Source organism: Amyelois transitella, chromosome 10, assembly GCF_032362555.1.
Source record: "Amyelois transitella isolate CPQ chromosome 10, ilAmyTran1.1, whole genome shotgun sequence".
NCBI lineage: Eukaryota > Metazoa > Arthropoda > Insecta > Lepidoptera > Pyralidae > Amyelois > Amyelois transitella.
In genome coordinates this window covers 6,217,750-6,240,393 of record NC_083513.1, presented here as the reverse complement: position 1 = coordinate 6,240,393, position 22,644 = coordinate 6,217,750, and the positions used below count along the sequence as shown (strand labels likewise).

At 32.0% G+C, this 22,644-nt stretch overlaps 2 protein-coding genes across 2 annotated transcripts; both read left to right on the top strand.

Annotated features, from left to right (window-relative positions):
- Positions 1-2,671: 2,671 nt before the first annotated feature.
- On the top strand, positions 2,672-12,671 carry LOC106137634 (uncharacterized). Its single transcript, XM_060946252.1, has 19 exons — positions 2,672-2,854; positions 3,089-3,218; positions 3,663-3,867; positions 3,950-4,072; positions 4,957-5,079; positions 5,560-5,659; positions 6,107-6,211; positions 6,704-6,859; positions 7,139-7,193; positions 7,713-7,765; positions 8,311-8,505; positions 8,792-8,921; positions 9,229-9,433; positions 9,561-9,683; positions 9,904-10,026; positions 10,296-10,395; positions 11,092-11,196; positions 11,834-11,989; positions 12,557-12,671. The coding sequence occupies exons 1-19, from the start codon at positions 2,672-2,674 to the stop codon at positions 12,620-12,622; spliced, it is 2,436 nt and encodes an 811-aa protein (XP_060802235.1). The 3' UTR covers positions 12,623-12,671.
- Positions 12,672-12,898: 227 nt separating this feature from the next.
- On the top strand, positions 12,899-17,510 carry LOC106137723 (uncharacterized). Its single transcript, XM_013338628.2, has 4 exons — positions 12,899-13,991; positions 14,610-14,711; positions 16,269-16,390; positions 16,922-17,510. Exons 1-4 carry the CDS (start codon positions 13,046-13,048, stop codon positions 17,057-17,059), a joined length of 1,308 nt encoding a protein of 435 aa, XP_013194082.1. The 5' UTR covers positions 12,899-13,045; the 3' UTR covers positions 17,060-17,510.
- Positions 17,511-22,644: the final 5,134 nt, after the last annotated feature.

Genomic DNA, 22,644 nt, shown 5'->3' with positions numbered 1-22,644 from the left:
TACTTTTGTAAAAAATTTGAAGTGTTCGTGACAAACTACTTATTATCGAGTCGTATCAAATCAGTTCACAGTGTACAGAGTTAATAAAGCAACAAAAAGCCTACTTCTATATTTATAATAATATTAGATACTAGTGTACGCGCGCGACTTCGCCCATGTATAACGCCGTTGATATTTCCGTGAATCACTTCGTCTCATATAAATATAAATACATACTAAGAAATGCGAAAGTAATTTTTTTCGTTCATATCACCTTGTCGTGTGAAGGTGATTTTCACAATTTGAGTTGTTTAGGTCGTTAGCAAGGAACGCCTGAGATTAAAGTGAGCAATAACACATTGCTAACGACTGCTTATTGCACTGTGAGGGACTAACGTGACAAAAGATGGAGGCCTTAAAGATGCGTTGAGTACTATTATGTAGACTTTATTGATGCCATTTTCATTTATTTAGTTCCATTGTTAAGTAAACAGGATTTATTAACGATATTAGAAAATATATTATATTACGACTTATCTTACTTCTATCAAACTGTACCTACTCTAAAGTCCGGGTTGAATATCTGTATCAATGTGAGGAAAACAGATGTGTTTTAAAAGTTCTAAAGTTAACATCACAGTACGTATCTCCCGCACTTTACAAATAAATATCTAACATATTTTAGAATCCTTTGGGTTCTCAGTTTGAATACCCAAAGGTGTCTTAGAAAGTAGTTATGCAAAAGGTTTGGTAGTTCGCAAACTATTTATTAAATACGTCTCAAAAGTAAAACCACATAGAAAAATAATTTGTAAAATAGAAAAACAAATATACAATGTCGAACTTATCAACTTGGGTACTTTTTCATAACTACTTTTAACAACTTTTAGTCCAAAAAAAATGTGACCATTTTAACTTTTTTTAAATGTGTATACGTGACATGTGAATGAAATAATTTGTTGCTAGTTTTGATATATATTTTAACTACATATGATAATGTGATTCATAAAATATCCTCAGAGAAGCATACAATAGATTAATAGGAAAAAATGGTTAACAATTATAAACTTGATTGTACATGCTCGTCGGACGAATTGCGAAAGTGACGAAATACAGCATGAGACAAGTAGGAGATGTCGTCTAGTTAAGTAAGAGACGTGATAATGCGACGTATTAAGATAATGCCGAAATACGTAAATTGACGAGCTGTCAACTAAACCATAAGTTAGTAGGTATATGTCTGTCTAATGCCAGTGCTAGTAACAGTCTCGTCATGTATGGGATGCATTGCTTGAGGCACCAGAGTATTAACTCTAGTGCCTCAAGTAATGCATCCTATACAGCATAGGATTTGGCCTGAGTATGTGGGACGTATTTTTTCATATAAACTTAAACCAAGATTCAATATATATTATGGCGCATTTACGCATGCCAGGCTTGGTGGCCGCTATAACATCTTTTAAGACAGTCTAAATCTGACGGGAAACCCGGCAGCATGTATGGTTACGCCATAAGGTTCTCCTCCGGTTGTGGAGGTTAGATGGGAGGCAGGTTATGTAAACCTGACTTATGCGATCCAGAATTCAGGACCATGCGTCCAATGCGCGCCGCGGGATCATCTTCAGAGACGTGAGAATATTAGCGATACTAATGTCAGTGTGTGCTAAAACTATAGCAGTTTCGCTTTGTATTATGATGTGAGACAGGACAGCGATAGTTTTTTTCTATGTTCTACGAGGGCTGGTTGCATTCTCAGACCGCGCAAAAACAGCATGAAAATAACATTTTTAAACATATAAAATATTTTCAAAGTGTAGAACTTACGACATGCATAAGATATAATTAATTTAATGTATAATTTAAAACACCTACACCATAATTAGCGTCCAAAAGACCTTTATAAGGTGTTGTTTGTTTTAACATAATCAGTAGGCGTTGCTGTTTTATAAATTAGTCCTTAAGAGTCTGGGAGTTAAATGAATGGAAGCGACGATTATTTGAATTAACATACATATACATAATCATGTTTATATCCCTTGCGGGGTAAACAGAGCCAACAGTCTCGAAAAGACCAATAGGCCACGTTTAGCTTTTTGGCCTGATGATAGAATTGAGATTCAAATAGTGACCTAATAGTGAAATAAAAGAAAAATCCCAAGTTTAAAAATATTAAAATGATTTTATTACATTTCTCACGGTTATGAATAGCAAAATAAGATTCGGCTCAATAGAGGGTAGACTAAGAATATTGTTTAGTTTAATGTGAATGTATTTGAAGATGATTAAGGGGAAAACATTAACAAAGTACCAAATAACTCCAAAACTTTGCAAAATCTTTTTTTCAGCGTGTATTATATTACTTAGCTTCATGCTGAATTCAGCTATTTAGGAACTGAAAATTCAATCAGCAGCAAAATATGACTAAAGACTAAAGTGAAGTAGGAAAGAAACCCAAAGAGTAGTCTTTGATTGTTTAAAAATACAAACGTTTGAATTCGTGACAATTAAAATTAATTCTATGTAACGACCTACATAATAGTTTATTTAACATTTAATTATAACATGTGAAAGTGATGATTTAACAAACCAGCTGTCATGTAAACAAATATTAAAAGCCGTCCAACGCAGTGGACATAAGACAAGAAAATAAAATTTTATATGAATTTTTATTTTCATATTTTTAAAAGTCAATATGGAATCCAATCTAGCATATTTAAGTCTTGATAGATGTGTCAAGTACATGAAGATACTTGGACTTTATCCGATAAATCGGGAATCATCAAAATACAAAAAGATCTTACATTGCATTTACAGATGTGTTATTTTATCCTTGGTATTGCTTTACACTGTCCAGCAGATTTTAAAAGTTTACGAGGTAACGTAAATAAAGCTATTTTCATAATATCTGAAAAGCTGCATATTAAGGCATTTGAGCCAAGAAAAATAACAGTCACATAGGTACCTAGCACTTTTCCCACAAATAGTTACAAAGAAATGTTGGCATAAGATGGAAATAAATCAGGCAACATAACTTAACGACACAATATTACAACAGTTCAGCATTAAAATATAATTTTTACCAATAATTTATTTCTTTGTATTTCCGTAGGTTCGAGATAAAGCAGACAAAGTGATGGCTACGATGTTCTTATTTCTTACAAATACCGATTTTATCTACAAAGTCGTGGTTCTTTGGACAAAATCCGATCAAATTGAAGAAATCTTCCAAATCACAAAAGGTGGGCTTTAGACGCTTTCCGAGACCGTGCCTTAATAACGTATATTTATTATACTTAGAATTTAAATACTTTTAAACAATTCTAGCTTCTAGATGTGACTCAGCTCGCGTCTAAATGGTAAGCTATGTGATTTCCGAACGTATGAGCTACTAAAATGTAGGTATTGCAAACATCCATCAAAATACAAAATAGTTTTTTGTAAAATAAAAGAAACTACATTACAAATTCAAAAGTTTTCACATTTATGTAGGTATTAGTAATTATCAAGATAAAGATACCTTGGACTTTAAAAAAAATATGTTATTCAGGCATCTTTCGATGCTACTGCTAAGAAACATTATTTTACTCGTACGTAAATTACCATAAAAATTTGTGTAATTTTTATATGTTATGTTATGGTTCAAAATACCATACTCACTTAAATATAAATTTCTTTCCCTCAAGGTCCGATCTACAATCAGGAGGATATTGAACATAGGGCTCCATTACAGAACACTATCCGTGAAAGCTTACTTGTGGTTCGATTTTTTAATTACATATCGATGTTTACATGTTTCCTATGGTGCGTCCAGCCAACAGTGCAACATTTACAAGGAAAACCAATTGAATTACCAATATGGCTCCCATTTGATGTCAACTGTGACCCAAAGTAAGTAATTATACTATCAACACGCTATAAATGATATATCGAAAGGATGATCTGCATCGTCTAATTGAAATTTTTTTTTCAGTTTTTATTTAGCGATTCTCTACATGTGGATCCAAACAACGTGGCTCGCCATGAGCAATACAATTATAGATGGTTTAATTGCCTTTTCACTGGAGCAATGTAAAACACAAATAACAATTATTAGGTAAGCGGCTAGCAAGTGGCAACGTTCACGCCAGTTTAATGCAAAAAGAGAAGCTGTTATAATAATTCCAGTATTATCGAAAATTTAAGTTAAAAGTTCACTGTTAAGGTCACATGGTTAGGTACTATTTAAATGAATCCGATAATAATTTGTTCAACTTGTTTACCTATATCGATAGTAAAACGCCTTTAGTGTCAAACAAAAGTATCTAGTCAGAAAATATTAAGTAATCGAGAATAAACTTTGTCTATGTATTTCATCACAAAGCAAAATTATTTTACCCAGAAAATGAGTTCGAAATACGGGGGTAAAATTAAATTTGCCGACCAGTCGGCAACACTGCAACGTTCGCCTTTAACATCCAAACATCAAAAGCGGAATTACAAATTGAATTAAAAATAAGTTCAAATGGAGACTAAAAGGAAATTAACCTTAAATGAAATATACTCATGTTTGTTAAATAATGCGAGCAGTTTTACCATGTTTTAAGTACTTACTGTCATTTTTTATTTACCTTTTGATTTTTACAAAGAAAATTTACACAAATTAAAGTTTCGTAAAGTTAAATCTACCGTCTTTGTCACAATACGTCCTGGAAACCCATTTTTGATAAATTCTTGACAAGATGAAAACTAAATAGTAGCTTACCTTTGTTTTAATCATCTTAAATATTATATTTGAGATGATATTTATATCTATTAAAATATGAAAATGTATCAAATAGCCTTCTGATGCTCTTTGGAACTATTCATAATACATACATATCTACATATAATCACGTCTTTATCCATTCATAATACTCGGCCCTTATTAATACAGCCCTGTTATATTGCCCATAACATATACATCATCATAACTTGCATTCATGATTTTTTTTTTCTCAGATTGGACCTTGAAAACATTGTGCAAAAATGTAAACGTGAGATTGAAGATACGCCAGCATCTTTTTCTAATATCCTCGAGAATAGACTAAAAAAACTTATCATTCATCATAAAGAGGTTGTTAAGTAAGTTATCTATCCTGCTGTACAAAATAAACTCACAGTAGAAATATTGAATTCAATAGCAGTTAATGAATTAATAATAAATTAGGTTTATGTTGAACGCCATTTTGTATAAACTATACCTACTTACTTGTTATGAAGAAAAATACATAACGCCTCATTTTAAGATCAAAGCTTGAATTACAACTTTTGCATTGCTAACACAATTTAAGATAAGTATTAGTAAATAATAAAAATATATAAAAATACTAGAGGCCGCCCGCGACTTCGTCCGCATGGAAACCCTATCAATCCCGCGGGAACTCTGGGATAAAAAGTAGCCTATGTGTTATTCTGGGTCTTCAGCTACCTACATACCAAATTTCATGGTAATCGGTTCAGTAGTTTTTGCGTGAAAGAGTAACAAACGTCCATACATCCATACAAACTTTCGCCTTTATAATAGTAGTAGGATTATACTTTTTAATAATAATACCTTTTTAGGATGGCGACTAAAGTTCAGGATATTTTTGGGAATGCAGTTTTTTATCTGTTTTTTGTTGGTGGATGGATATTATGCACATCAGCTTATAGAATGGTTACTGTAAGTATTTATCATCAATGAATGCGACATTTTATTGATATTTAGGGTCTGTAACCAACATGCTTGACGACCACGACTGCTTTGTCAAGAGAAAGAAAAAGAAAGATATCTGAGAAAGAAGCTGAGGATTAGTAAAATGAAAATCAAATTTAATTGTCATAAACCATTTATTAGGATTTTAAGATTTCATTTTGATTTATTAATACATTAAATTACGTCTTTTCCCGGAGGGGTAAGTCAAAACTATATCTTTCCACTTGCCACGATCCCAGAACACCTATTTTTTAGCTTCGTTAACATTCATAACAGTTTTCATGCAAGTTTCATACACTTATTACTTTAAATAAAATGTCCATATATAATATTTACAAGTCTATTAAAGAGAGGTTTAACTATTCAAGTTGCAGCTGCTATATTTTTCTATAGCCCGTCTTAAATCATGTTTAGGTGAGTCCAGTGTCTGTGGAGTTTATCTCAATGGTGTTTTACATAAACTGCATCTTAATAGAATTGTTCCTGTATTGTTATTATGGAAACGAAATTACTTTTGAAGTGAGTACAATCAAAAAATATTTTATTCTATAATACTTAGATCGTAACACGAAAGACGAAAAGACTTATTATTTTCCGTCACCGAGGGAATTTTGTCCCTAAATGCACCCCTAGACCATATTATAATAGGAACCTTAAACAATATCAATTTCAATCTCTAGATCCTGCGAATCGGGCAACGTTTTGATAGTCAGTTAGTCCGGTAATCGGTTAGTAAAGATAATTGAAAATGTATAATTGATTTAAAAATGCTGTTGATAAATAATATAATAAACAGAATAAGTTGATAACTATAATCACGTCTATAGCTCCCGCGGGATAGACAGAGCCAACAGTCATGATAGAATTGAGATTGATAATGATAATGACAGGTTGCAAGCCCATTACCTAAAAGAGGAATCCAAAGTATATAGTAAGCCTATCCCTTAGTCGCAAAATAAATTGATATTTTTTTATTTTAGTTTCTTTTATATATACCTTTTTTTTTTATAGACAAACATGTTGATGAAATCAGCTTATGCAACTGATTGGCAAGCCTTCCCCATAAAACATCGTCGTATACTTATCATGTTTATGGAACGGATTAAAGTGCCAATACAGCCTATGGCTGGATCATTAGTGCCTTTATCTAATAGCAGTTTTGTTTCGGTAAGTATATTACTTTTCCAAAGAGAAAAAGAACCAATGCCGAAAAGATTCTGACGAGATAAATATTTTAATGCAGATTTATAAAGAAGCAGCAAATTTTATGGGACGAAACAAATGAAAATAAAAACTAATCCAAGCAAAAACAATACCTAATATGTGTCTATACATTTGTAACTACATACAGAACTCGTTTTTTTTATTACAGCTAAGGCTTATAATAAATATATAGGCGTTTTAATATTGTCTAAAAATATGTATAAAAGCATTTCTTTGTTGCAGATCGTACGAAGCTCTTATACGTTTTACGCGTTTCTCAAAAACTCTGATAAGAGCAGTGGGAACTAGTTAAACTATGGAACTCAACAATAACATACATAAAGAACATTTAAAAGCCGGAAATTTTAATCGTTTTTTATTTTAAAATTATCCTACTTCCTACTACTATTATAAAGGCGAAAGTTTGTATGGATGTATGGATGTTTGTTACTCTTTCACGCAAAAACTACTGAACCGATTACCATGAAATTTGGTATGTAGGTAGCTGAAGACCCAGAATAACACATAGGCTACTTTGTATCCCAGAGTTCCCGCGGGATTGATAGGGTTTCCATGCGGACGAAGTCGCGGGCGGCCTCTAGTTATAAATATATTCCCTCTTTTTTAATGGTAACAAGTTTTAAATGAACAGATACCAAACATATAACACATACCATATATTTAGAAATATATGTATGAAGATCTAGTTAGTAAAATAGACAGGTATATGTGTACATATTTTATTCTTAAAAGGCTACTTATTAATTGATTCAAATAAGGTGTTGAAAAATGTATTGTTTGTATTGTCTATTGACAGTGGGCGGCACTGTTTCATTATTTAGATCCAAGGGCATCATAGCCACAAGAAAAGTACAACAATCACAGAAGCGATTTAAATATTTTTTGTGTTAAATAAATCAAAAAATTATATAGATAGATTTTAATAAAGATCTTAGAGAGAAGGACACAAAAAAAAATTACTTACATTATTATTTTTAGTCTGAATCTGTTATCTTAAAACATCTTAACAGTACATTTATTTACGATTTTAAACTAATGTAGTGCATTACAAGGATATTTTTAAATTTAAGAACGTATTTAATGAAATAAGTAGGTATGTAAGTAGTTTTATTAAAAACATTCAGATATTAAAATATTTTTTTAAATCCTTTTAATCCATTATAAAGTCTGTGAAACTATTTTCTAAAATTTCATTCCCAAGTGTGGAAGTGACACCATGATAACAGTTTCAATAAAAATAAAATTATGGGTCACTCATAACACGTAAGTGAAATACTCGTCACTACACTACTTTCACTGTCTGCATCACACACGTACCAATTAAACTTAATTCAGAAAAGTAAAATAAAATAAACATAAGAAATAAGAATATATATTTTTTTATCCCATTATAGGAAAATTTTAATATGGAATTGCAATTATCCTATTTTAGTCTGCATAGACATATACAGATTTTGAGAACGCTTGGACTTTATTCTTTGGATCGAAATTCATCAAAATTTAAGAAAGCATTACATGGGATTTACAGATGCATCATTTTCGCCTTTATTTTGTTGTATACTTTCCAGGAAATATTAAAGATCTACGAAGTAAGTCCTTTACATTTATTTTTTCAAGTATTCTGCGTAAAAGGGCAAAAGAAAGCACGTTTGGGTATGGGAATACCTACGGCAAGTAATATTCCAGATCGAATATGTATCTATTCAGTGTGATTTGTTTTATTTTTGTTTTATTTAACTATTTTTTGTTTTACTCATCAATTTTATTTTAAAATTCTTCAGACAAATAAAAGTAATTGCGCTAGTTAAACTAAACTAGATTAAATTTAATATTTACTTGGGATATAAGTGCAACAATACATATATTTTTACTTAGGGACGTCATGATGCAGACAAAATGATGGAAACTATATTTTTGTTCCTGACTTACACTGACTTTATTTATAAAGTGGTCGTAGTCTGGATGAAATCCGATCAAATCGAAGAAATTCTTCAAATTATGAGAGGTGAGGTGATATATAAAATTTAATTCGACAAAAAATAATAGTTACGATAGTGCCGTAGAGTTTTATGGTCTGTGTAACCGAGCAAGTAGGTTAAAAGTTTGCGTTTGAAATCAGTAAACCTTACAGTAATTAATCTACCCGTTTCAAGAGCAAATGTGATCTTTTCAAAGTATTTTAAAACTAATTTAATAAATTTCTGAAGGTCTTCTTAGGAATCTTGGGTCAGCAATACATATTCCTTAGAAGAATGTTGTTTACACTACTCGGCCCTATCACTGAATTACTATAATGAAATTTTTTTCATTAGATCCCATTTACAACCAAGGAGATATAGCTCATCGCGATCCTCTTTTAAACACTATTCGGGCAAGCTTTCTTTTTGTCCGTACGTTCAACCTCATGACGTTGTTCACTTGTTTCCTTTGGGCTCTGCAGCCGACAATACAGCATGTTAAAGGAAAATCTATTGAAATAGCTATATGGCTACCGTTTGATGTTAACAGAAACCCCAAGTAAGTTTATGTTCAGTTATCTTGAAATTAAATGAAATTTATTTACTAACAATTATTGTCTCATCAATCTCAGATTCAGGTTGTATGGTGTATATTGCTGCTATAACCAAATTAATCTTTATTGCAGTTTTTACTTCGCCATTCTGTACATGTTTTTTCAAACATCATTTCTTGGATTGGGTAATTCAACAATTGATAGTTTCATTACTTTCATGCTGGAGCAATGTAAAACCCAAATGAAGATTTTGAGGTAGGCAAATAGGCAGAGCTCAGAAATACGAGTAGACCACGTTTGAAATAATTGTTGCACATTAAAAGAACTTAACGTTTCACCATGGCCTAATATGGTTAAACCTTTGCAACTTTGCAGAGGAATCTATCCTCTGTAAAGTTGCAAAGCTGTTCAGTAGTCACTAGGTAGTAACTTAGTAGGTATAGGTACATCATACTTCATAGATCCATTATTTTAGGGTTGACCTCGAAAATATCGTTGAAAGATGCAAACTTGAAACCACTCGAACATCAATTTCATTTTCTGATGATCTAGAGATGCGACTGAGGAAAATGATACTTCATCATAGAGAAATAGTAAAGTAAGATTTTTAACTTTTTATCTCCTTAAATGGTAAAGTCTGTAGGTTTTTAAGGTACAAAAATCTATGTTAGAGAAGAAAGAACGTTACGTATTGTTGCATACGATTATTGTACATCAATTTTTATTAAGTACTTACTTATAATCGTGGTGAATATTTTTTTTATAAATGAGTTAAGTATTCAATATATTGTCTGGTATAAAAAGTCAATTAAATTAACTGAGGGTGCGAGCGAAGATCAGATTTATTTTTATTTCTTTATGTTTTAGAATGGTAAAAAATGTGCAAGATATTTTTGGAAATGTGGTTTTTTACCTGTTTGTTGTTGGCGGATGGATTTTATGTACTTCAGCATATAGAATGGTTTCCGTAAGTTCCGATTTAATTTGTTGTTCATACTTAGTTTAATATATACTCAGATGTTGATATCTCCATTTCCTTTCACCATGATTCAATATATGTAGATTAGGTTTCCTTGCAAAGACGAACATACAAGAGTCGCATCATAAGAAAAATGACTAACACAATCCACAATCATGGGTCAAGGGCGCACGGCGGGTCCCCATCCTCTCTCCTGTGAAGCGAGAAGGTAACTCGGGCAAATGCCAGGACGAAGAAGATTATTAATTAACTATCCAAGCCCACCATGTAGTGGAACATCGAAAGAAACCTGCGAATCAAGAAATTGTATTGTGTAATCATGATCAGACATGGTTAGGTTCCCCTGCCAAGGTTGCGGAGGTCAGAGGGAGGCATCTTGTATAAACTTGACCTTCCCAATCGTAATCATAGCATCACCTCGGGCTGTTTTCCAGATGGTTGAAGACGCAACTAGGAGGCTTCAAGGCTGAAGAAACAGTGTCTAATGTGGATACATTTATGATCCATGTATAAAAGTATTTTAAAATTTGTTTTATGTAAAAAACCTGCTGTAATTTGTTCCGCCGTTTCTTCTTCAGTTTAAAAGCATACCTAGTTCATAAGTTGTATTGACAATACTATACAATGAGTGATACTTTCCTTGTATCTTACGACTGGGATTTTGTTGTCTTTTTCTTTTATTAGATTAATCAAGCGTCCGTGGAATTCGCTTCGATGGCACTTTATATATGTTGTATCCTATTAGAATTATTCATTTACTGTTTTTTTGGAAACGAGATTACTTTTGAGGTAAGTTTTCATCCATATTAAAGTTTATCATTTTCAAAAACTTACCTAGTCATTAGTAAATGTAACTTAAACCTTTTAAGTTCCATTTAGGTGTACTATCTACATTACCTACAAACATACATCATGACTTCATGCATATCCCTTTAGATAGACAAAGCCATCAGTCCCAAACCAATGCGAAGGCTACGCTCAGTTGGAAGATTCAAATATTATACTGCAAGTAGGTTTCCAGCCCATCGCCTAAAAGAAAAATCTCAATTAAAGAAATCTTTCCCTTGATTGAGTTTTACAATCTACATACGTATGGCAATCGCGATGATACATTTCTATTGTTTTATATAATTCCATGGTTACCTATAGGTAAGTATGCTCGAAGGGAATTCAATCAGAAATTTTTCTTTTAAATAGTATGTATTAAGAATTTATTTGCGACCTGCTCCGGCTTCGCACGGATAGCATTTCAAGATATAAACTTTTCTCAGAAAACTCTCTTTCCAACATTTCAAACAAGAAAAAAATCTGTCCTCGCCTTTCTGAGCCACACATACATACCTGATCATACAGACAATGAAAATTTGAGGACTTTAGAGTATCCGTAGCCTACTCGTATGTACCTAATGTGTCAACATGTTTCCAGAGTAATATGTTAATGGATTCCGCTTATGCGTCGGACTGGCTGGCTTTTCCGTTGAAACATCGCCGAACGCTTATCATCTTTATGGAACGAATCAAATGTCCCATTAAACCAGTAGCTGGCTACTTAGTGCCGTTGGCAAATAGTACTTTTGTTTCGGTAAATATAGAAAAGCTGAGGCCAGACATGTAATTTTGTCCGTACCGTACCTCCATATCGTATCAGCGTCGCGAAAACCGACTCGCGAAAATTATGAATATCTTTATTGTACGTTAAATGGACGTTAGTTCATTGTACTCTGTATCGAAACACCAACGTCGCTATCAAAGAACGCTAAAAGGATGCATACTTGGTACAGTACGGTAGTAGGTATGGTGCGCTACGGACAAAGGAACATGTCTAGACCCAGTTATCTGTACCTATTAAGATGTTAATGATAACTATAAAAATCAGGTTTTCCTATTACAATAATAAATAGGTACTGCAAAAGTTTTGGGAATCAGACGAGAGTCACTGCCTGTAAAAATTTGTCTTACCTACATACCTAATTCTTCGATTAAATATGGGCACCTAGTGCCGTGGTCAAAGGTACACTCTGACTTCACTCCAGAGTAACCAGAAATAACTAAGTGAATGGCTAGACTAAGTAATTACCTACATTTCGGTTACGCACCTACTATCAAGGATTCGGTTGATCTAGCTATATTTGATTTAATGTTGTTACAGATTCTTCGCAGTTCGTACACATTCTACGCATTTCTGAAAAATTCGGATAAAGACAGCGTCAATTAAAAAAAATCGCCTTCAACTTGTTTTCATTACAAAATGTTCCTTTGCTGGTAACGTTATATAAGTATAACGGTAAATAACTCTAGAAATATCGATAGCCAGCATAACGGTACAGAATTTATAACGGCAACCCTGTTTGATAGTAATAACGATACCAATTTTTTAACTGCACTGGTTCAAGGAACTGTGCAATGTTTCTTCCAAAAAAAAAAATGACACTGACATACATTGACTGCCAAAACAACTGACAATGACATGTCTGACAATTTTGAAGACAGTTCGAAAGATACATACTATATTACCACTATCACATATTTTTTCGAAAAGCGATTTGGTTGTGTTGTTAGTCGTTTTGTGTGAAATTAAACAGGTTTATATACATTTTATATTGGAACAGTATTTTTCTTTGATTATATACCTATCACTATGATACGTTACGTGATTGCCTTGTTTTTGATAAATACGTATTCGCAAATCTCAGGAGCTCCTGCAGATCAGCTACCGACTGTATCTAATAGAATAACGCTTCTATTTAATGACCTAGCTAAAAACTGTGCTCATCCTTTCATAAAGTCTCAAATAGAAAACGTACTTCCTTATTGTTCTGCAGTTGGTATAGACGTAGACCAAAAAAGACTATTTCAGTGCATATCTTTTTATGATATAAACAACCAACTTTGCTCTGCTGTCAACAATTCATTCGAAGATTTTTCTGCTCAAGTAAAAAATGTGGTAAAAGTAGAGGATTTGTGTGACTCAGCTAAAGAATGGAAATTCACTCAGAATAATATAAACGTAGATTTAACGAAAGTTTTTCATGACATTGTAATGTGTGAAAAGTTTTGTGTAGTTGAGGATCTCTTTAGTACTGATTCTATTTTCTTTTGTAAATATTTTTATTTGGGCTGGCAGAAATTGCATCCTCAAGTAAAACCAACACTTCAGACTGCTCCAATAATTTCTTCCTCTGGCGCAATTGCACAAAATGTACAAACAGGTCAGATTAGTATGGCAAGCAAGACCCCTGAATTAAATAGTAATATTCAGCCTCCCATTCTTAATGCGAATGAAATATCAGACCAAAGTGACTTGAAAGATATAGAAATACCAACAAAACCAAGTTCACCTAAACCTGTTACTAATACAACTCTAACTGGTGAATCTGCTTCCATGCATATAGACTCTGCTCCTAGTCAGGGTGATACTGTTAATGAAAATCCGAATGTGAATGCAGATAATGTAAGCTTACTAAGTAAGACTACCACTAATCCAAAAAATAATGTGACAATTGAAATTCAACCTGCCAAAGTTGATATAGGAAATTCAAAATTGGCTGAAGAAACTGGGGAAGAAAATTTAGAAGTTGGTAATGGTGAGTAGTTTTAAACTAATTATAAAAAATCTTATTAATTCGTAACATCCCTTTTTTTTTTATTTCTGCACCTTAATGTTCCACCTTATCTTATTATCAAAAACGTTTGTACCTCATATGAAACTTGGCAAATGTATGGGATGAGTATTAAAAGAGAATACCTCAAAATTTAGAGAAATAAACAGGACTTTCATTACCATTTTAGAAGAAAAATCCTCAATGTTAGTCAGAATCGAGTTTCTCCCTAGGCTGGAAGCAAGCAATACAAACACCAGGAGAATAATGTATTTTTTATGGGTAAAACAGTGTGCAAGATTAAGTTAATTTTAGTTGTGGAGACCTAGTCGTTTTCTCACCTGCTGTTTGGCGGTCTATAGTTTTCATGAGATCCAAATTCCTGTAGATCAGTATTCTTCTATTTTGCCTAAGTCTTGCATGGGTATTTCCTGGAATAAAATTAATTACTTGGCATGATTATCCAGTAGATCCAGTGTACCTCTGTGTAATTTATCAAAAATAGACAGTTTGATAAACTTTTTGAGATTTTTTTAACAAAAATCCATATTTTTATTCATTTCTGATTTGAGATAATAATATTTGTTACTTTTATTTCTGCAGACCCTGATGGAGATGATGAAGAAAATGATGATGGTGATGTAGTTGAAAATCCTATCAGTAACACAAAAGATATTCGCTTTGGGGCAGATTTCTCACAAAAAGGTAACTAAATACTATACATATTAGTCTTTCATTGTCTGCACATTCTAGGCTGCACCCTCCACTGTAATGCTTCATCATGCGGGATCTGCCTTGTGTTTGGACATTTCTCTCTCCATTTTGTCTGGTTTTAGGAAACTTAGATGTTTAAATACTTTATGAAAGTAGTAGGTTTATGGTTACATTTTAGGGTCTATCTTTTTCGCATTATCATGCGGTCATCATGTTTATTCATTCCATCCAGCTGTCACACTTACATTTAGTATACCTAGTTGATTATATTTATTTTAATTAAGTATTCTAAGCTGATTATCTTCTTAAGTTCCATTCTAATTATATAAATGTTAAGGTTTGTTTGTTAGTCCGTTTTTCACATTAAAACTACGAAACTTCTTATTATATTTTGTTTTCTTAATTTTGCTATACACTATGGGGTTCATGTGGTACCCATTTTTAAGCCAGTGACAATTGTAGTTGTTAGAACTGAAATGTACAAAATGATATGCAATAAATAAATTGAAATTGTATATTGTTGAATACAGAGAAGGATAAAGGGTACGTTAAATGCGGGCGGAGCCGCGGGTGAAAGCTATAACAATAATAAACAAATATTTTCCAATAATATTTATTTATGGAAGTAAGGGGCAGGATCTTACAACATAAAATAATGAAATTTTTATTCCTATTTCATGCAACATTAGGTTTTATACCATTTTGAAGTGTCAAAACACTTGGATAACTATTGGTCTACAGGTTGATAAGACTTTATTGTTAGCCTTGAAAATGTTTATTCAGATGTAACATAAATAAATATCTCAATATGTAATATTGTTTCAAGCAGGAATTCAATATATTAAAATGACGATTTTCAAAGCATAAAAAAAATATATTGAAACTCTCTGCTCTTGTATCTGTGTAATATGTACACTATTAATGTGAAATGGTTTTTAATAGCTTTTTAATATCTATTTTATTTATTTACACAAAAAAGATATGTTTATTAGATGAAATTATGTTCCACAATGACAATGACAAAATTATTATTTATTAATCGAAATCAAGTTGATTACAGAAAAAAAGAGAATTATATGTAGATGTAAATAAAAAATATTATAACTATTTTTTTGATAATAATATAGTCCTCTAATCTGATAAAAGGAAACTAACTAGCATAAATTCAATATTGTCTTATCATGCTTATGCAACATCTTAAGAGTTTCACTTAGTTATGCTACTTACTTATTCAGCATAATGATCCTGAGGTACGCCCTTGACCATGGATCCTGGATTGGTTGTCGAGTCAGGTTGTTAAATAAATCATCCACCATCTGAGCTCCGCAATCTTAACTGGAGCATGGTTATACATTCTGTTAGCAACTGAATTTTTTTCTTCACGATGTTTTACCTCACCGTAAGAACATCTGATATTATCCAAAGCCAAATGAATGTACATAATTTCTAGTTGAGGTGGGATATTAACTCGTGCCTTTATACGCATCACGATTTTTGAAATAATGTTTATGGTTGAATAAATAAAAAAATCTTTCTTTGTTTTTCCAGAGTTTTACTCTCCCGATTTAACTCCCGAGGATGACCACTTCTTTCCCTTTTTCTTGACTGCAATAATCCTAGTGATCGTGCTGTATATTCTGTACCACAACAAAGGCAAAGTCACGAAAGTTGTAAGTTACTTTTTTTACTTTTACATACATTTCTATAGATTTAAAAAATATTTATTCAGGTTAAAAAGACAACTGTCTGAATAATTTACACTTCGTTTGTTTTCATTTATAGTACGGGTGATCGCATTTATCGCTCGAAACCCAACAATGAAATGGAAATGCAATGTTTAAATAACATCCTTCTTAAATTTTATTTTTGATTAACACATTCCAGTTTTTATAAATTGAAGGTACCTATTGTTCGTTTTTAAAACTTTGTTAAACATGTAAAAAAAATTTACCGACTACTTTTTTGTACAAAGCACGTATTAAATGTCCTGTCGTGACATCCTTATTCGACCTTCAGTTAGTAAATATTTTGTCGAGAAAGGGAGGAACTTTGTATCACTAAATATACATTTATATGGCCATGCCTCTCCCGCAGCATTAGCCCGATTTTCACCAATGCAGAGTGGAGAGGAGGCGAGATGATATGAGTTTTCAATAGCCAATAAGATCACTATTAATATTATATTTTCTCATCAATTTCAGTTCCTTGGGCTTATAGTGGAAGGCCGACAAAATGGACGACGTCGCAACAGCAGGGGTCACGCATATCGACGACTCGACACACTCGAACAAGCCATGAGCGGAAACTTAGCTGCACAACCAAGCAAAATTATATACTGAAATTAAAAATACATATGTAATAGGTAAAGAAATCTCTAACTTGCTTGTGGTATTGACAAGGGACTTGGGCGTGATATCACAGAAGTGAACAATCAATAACAACGCTACATTTTTTTGATGAAACGTAATGCGATTGGTCAATTTACGTCATTACGTCAACGTCAGCGCTCGTTTCTGTGAGAACGAATTAAGTTATTTGACTGTTTTATATTCCTTATTATTTTCTTGTAAATATAACTGCGATGTTAGTTTATTTAAAGAATCGTCAAAAGCTATTAAATCGAAGAATTAGTGATGTAGGAATCATCGCCTTTATAGAGAATACTTGGCAGCCACTCAATGACATACTAGCTTGCCCAAACAAAATTCGTATGTACGTACCTAGCTCATAAGAAGTGCATCGCTTGTTATTATAGGTTGTTAGATGTTATTGTACCTGTAATATATATATATATATATATATATATTGTACAATAACATCCAAGTCATTTCCTGTCCATCGTCATATTCGCTTATGTATTCTATTTTATTAGTCTACAATATTTGTAAACAATAAATTGATGACAGCCAATATACTATATACTATTAATAATATACCTACTCATTAATAGTATATTCCCATAATGTCATCAATTTAGCTGAATTATAAATTTATCGTCAATTATATCTAAAGTCGCAGTTTATGTTACGTAGGTTCTTTCGCATTAGTGTCCGAACAAGAAAATAACTAGTCTTTAATTTAAAATTACATGCAAATCTATAAATATGAAAATATTTCTTGGTGCGTGTAAAATTGCTCAAACTTTTCAATATCACAAGATGGGTCCTATATTGTATCAGTGTGTGATTAGTAGTGATATAAAAATACACTATTTTGTACTTCGCTCCTTAACCAAAATGTCTTATGAACACAAGTATCTGTGGCGCTACTATGATTATTAATTTTACATGATATCAAATAACCTGTCTGACAATATGATGACGATACGTAAAATCTAATAAATTTACTGAATGTGTTTCCGGAAATTTATTAGTATTTACGTATTACACGTTACTATGGTTAGTAATTTACGTTAATGTGCAAGCTGTCAAAGTTCGAAATTTTTCTAAATCTGCTCTGCTCCATATGACAATTTCGTATTACGTATTACCAAAAGCAAAGCAGTAACAGAGCCAGCGACAGTGCTGCCTCTACCGAACAAACGACGTACCACAGAATGGTCCTACTTTACTCCAATATTTGCTCCAAAAAAATTTAATTATGAATATTGTTTTGATTTATTAATGATGAACATACACTGAAGTATTTATTCAAAGAATATAATATAGGTAATCGTAATTAAGTATTCCATTATATATAATAAAACTACGAATAAGGAGCAAAGTTACAGGTCATGCATAACTTTGCTCCTGGTATATTTCACGACCAATCTTGATTGTAGAAGCTTTTTGAGCAAAGTTATGCCTTGCTTTTTAAATGTTCCAGTAATGTTATGGTTTACCTTTATTTATAGCAACAAGTGTCAAAAAATTTGTAAAAATCAAAATAAACCATATTTTTACGTGAAGTAATTTTATATTCTTTCGCAATGTCGCAACTTTTTGGACATATCAAGCGACAAAACATTTCAGAAAATTGGAGCATAATTAACCTTAAAGGAGCAAAGTAGGAACATTTTACGGTACCAAAACGTGGATTCAATCGTTCGTTCAAATACGAGTATCGTATTGAAATCAACAGTGAGCAGCAAGCGAACGATCGCATACATAATACGATATTTTAACATGCTGTAATTGGTGCAATTCTCGCTGATTGCAAATAGTTCAGTACCTTTCTAATAAGCAAGTCGGAATTAAAGGTTCCCGATATCTGAAGACAGCCTTAGTTCTCCACAGAATTATATTTCTTATTGTATTACATAGCGCTGTCCGGCGATGGGCTGGCGTAAATGATCATGATGATCGTGTATCTTCACTTAAATGCTAGTGCGTAATTCTGGTTTATAAATTTCGTCTCTTTTATTTATAGGAATTCTATAAATCTATGAAGCAGCCTTACCTTAAGTTACGCCATGAGATTGGGAAAATTAAAAAAAATGCAAATGCATAGTGCTATGCTTTCATTTTATTAATCATTATTAAATTTGTCAAAATAATTACCTTATTAAAACCAGTCATTGGATTTAAAGTGGTGAATATATGACTTGTAAATTAATGTTAGTTAAATAGGAGAATAAAAGGAAGTACAACATTTTGGTATAGATTTTATTCTATTTAAGTATGCGTCTTGATTTTCTTAATGTCCAAGTTCAACAAAACACTACTTTGTTACATCTAATAGCATTCATTTATTATTAAATTTAGATTCCTATTACAATTTTGTTTAATTTTATTGTGGGCATCATACACATTATGTGTATCATAGTTTTTAAGGTATTTTACATTTGTTTTACTTACTAATTAACAACTTAATGATTGGAATGAACTTGGAAATGTAACTTACTAAAAAATAAACTAGTAATTTTGATAGTCATTGTGTGCAGCAACTTTTTATTTTATTAAATTACAAAAAATTGTATCTAATATTATTTTATTTCTAAAAAAGTATGTATGAGGAATACTTTTTTTTTCATATTACCAGATAATATGTAAAACTGAAAAGAAAGGATGGTAAGATAACTCAAGATTTGAATAAATGTTTACGTTGTCGCACTTTAATGAAAACCATTGGGAAAACTTATTGTTATACATTAAATACACCTAGAAATCTTCATCAAAATATTTTCGAAGTGATCCCATACAAATCTTTAGATAATAAATATGCAATGATAGGTTATTTAACACACGTATGATGAATAGATCTCATTATGGTGTCTTTGTTTTCTTACAAAATTTTCAGTTCTGTTTTAGTATTTGGTAGGAAGATGTTTTTTAAACGTAAGTTTTCTGTATTTGTGTAAATTCGATATAATTTAACAGCCGTTGTTGTGCACGGTTGTGAATCTTAGAATGAAATAATTTAAAAAAATTATTTGCACACATTGAGTGTTGCCACTTTTTTGTGATATAGGTACTTTCTTTGTTTTGTGGCAGTTAACCCTGTAAGGGTATATAACATTAAGATTAGATTTAATTTATTTCATATTGAATCAAAATAAATCGTCCCTAAAACACAATAATGTATTTTTTCCTTAATTTATATCTTAATCATATACACGCATACATATAGTCACGTCTGTACCCCTTTCGGGGTAGACAGAGCCAACAGTCTTGAAAAGATTGAAAGGCCACGTTCAGCTTTTTGGCTTGATGATATAATAGACATTCAAATAGTCAATCAAAACTATTATATTTCTTCATCGTATTATATTGATAGTTTCTTAGCATGGGAATTTGAAATTATCATATTAGGTATTCATTTCATCAACTATGAAAATATTAGTATTGAACGTAATAGCCTTATTGAAGGTTTTGCATGATAAAAGTATCTTCTACCATAATAATATTTATACCACTATAAAATGCATTGTTCTCTTGGTTGCCTAGAAGAGATTGCATAATGCGATAAGGCCGCTTTTTGTGCATCATATCATAAAACATAAATCATTGCATAAAACATACTCTGTACTCTTTCTAAGCGACATCTAGCGGCTGCCGATTGCAGTTTCTTTCAAAGTCTTGTAGAAAGTGAAACCGTTGCTGTATAAAGCATAGGTTTGGGGTACAGATTTTAGTTTTATTCAATATCTTAATTATTTTCAACATTGTGTACTTAATAAGTCTACCTTCGTGATAAAGATGGCTAGCACAGCCGCTTTCCAGTTCCAGAATTGTAAAATAATATAACTGCAACCTAGTCGTCATTTACCTACTTAGGAAAAGCGCATGCTGCCGACTACGTAAATATTCTCATGACATGAAACATATTTCGTATTTAAACTAGTTTTTACTTACATACCTAGTTAATAGTTTCAAACTAAAAATGTTCTAATTAAACTAAAGAATTCAAGACTAATTTCATAATTCTCGGCACATAGAAAAAAAACTACCTACTGCCAGCAACTGTCTAGACCTAGGATACTACCACCTAGGTAGGATATTCATCTAATAAAAATACAACTGATAATACCAATTTCGATAACATTCTATGGTTCAAAATATGTATATCTAATCCATCAATTTATTTTAAGTAGCCTTAAAGAGAGGTCGCATAACGCCCCAAGTGGTTCATAACCATGGGTTAAGATAAATTTATGTCCAGTAACTGAAGGCCGGTTATCCCGTGATCCTTATCTGGCTCTAGTAAAGTGACGTAATCCGGCAATGATTTTACGAGTTTAGAAAATGGTGTTCCGTTTTCGCAAAGTAATCTTGACTTGGTGGAAGATTTAAAAAAGTATGGTAAGTACCTTTTCTTCGTGATAATGCACATTATCTTGTTAAGTAGGCAAATATAAATGTTTAACCCAAAACCTTGGTAGGTGAAAATATGTAGTTAGGTACATAAGACACTGTTTATTAAAACACATGGGAATTGTAAAGTCTGCATTAACTATTTCAGAATAATTGTCGTAAATTATTAGCTCTTTGAATATAACCGCATTTCATTAGCTTAAGTTGTCCTAATCTTCGCCGGAGTTGGATCCTTCAAGACTTTAGATCCAGAATGCCTAATTAAGATCCTAACTAGGGCGGGCATTTGAAACAATCTGGACTTAATGTTTCTTCAAATGACATACATTATTCTCCCATTAAACGTTGTCTGTCATTCTCCAAGTTGAGATTTAATTATTACAAAGTTGAGTAAATTCATTGGAATTTCTTAAACTTACATAAGTATATTAATGTCAAGACTATCCCAGAGGGGTAGGCAGAGACTACATCTGTCCACTTCGCATTTAAAACTCTTTTAAGTTTCATATATTTTAGGTATCTGTTATATTCTGATTTCAGAAAGATTTTGCTTATTCAGGACGCGGAGACGTGAGTACTGGATTAGACATTCATAGATCATTCTGGTAGATTTACGATGTTTTTTATTTGATTTTGAATAATACAAAAGCCTATTGATATGTAAAAAGCTTCACGTTTCTTTACGGAACACATCTAAATATTTTGGTTAGTTATGTAAAATAAATATTGAAATTGTGAGAAAAAGGTAGGTAAACTTGTGAAGTTGAGTTACTTTTCTACAGTTATTCTAAAATATACCTGGACCATAGTCGTATTTAATAAAATTTGACAAACTATATAGATTTTAGACCTTCAGAAGTAAAGCTAATAGAGGAGGCCCGGTAGGCTTTTTTCCCTTAGTCGCCTATTACATTGAAAAGAAATGGAGTGCTCCTACTCTTTTTTTATATTGGTGCCGGGAACCACACGGCTCAAAAGTAACAATTTGATTTTAAATCTCTTTACTAAAAGTTTTGTAGCAGCGGCGTTACGTAGTTACTAAATGGTGACAGTGACGTAAATTAATTTTACTTTGACTGAATTTCCTAAATCATTTAAACATTTATGAGTTTTTTTATTCATTCATATTTATTATACATATTGAATCAAAATTGCTTTTATATCATTATTGT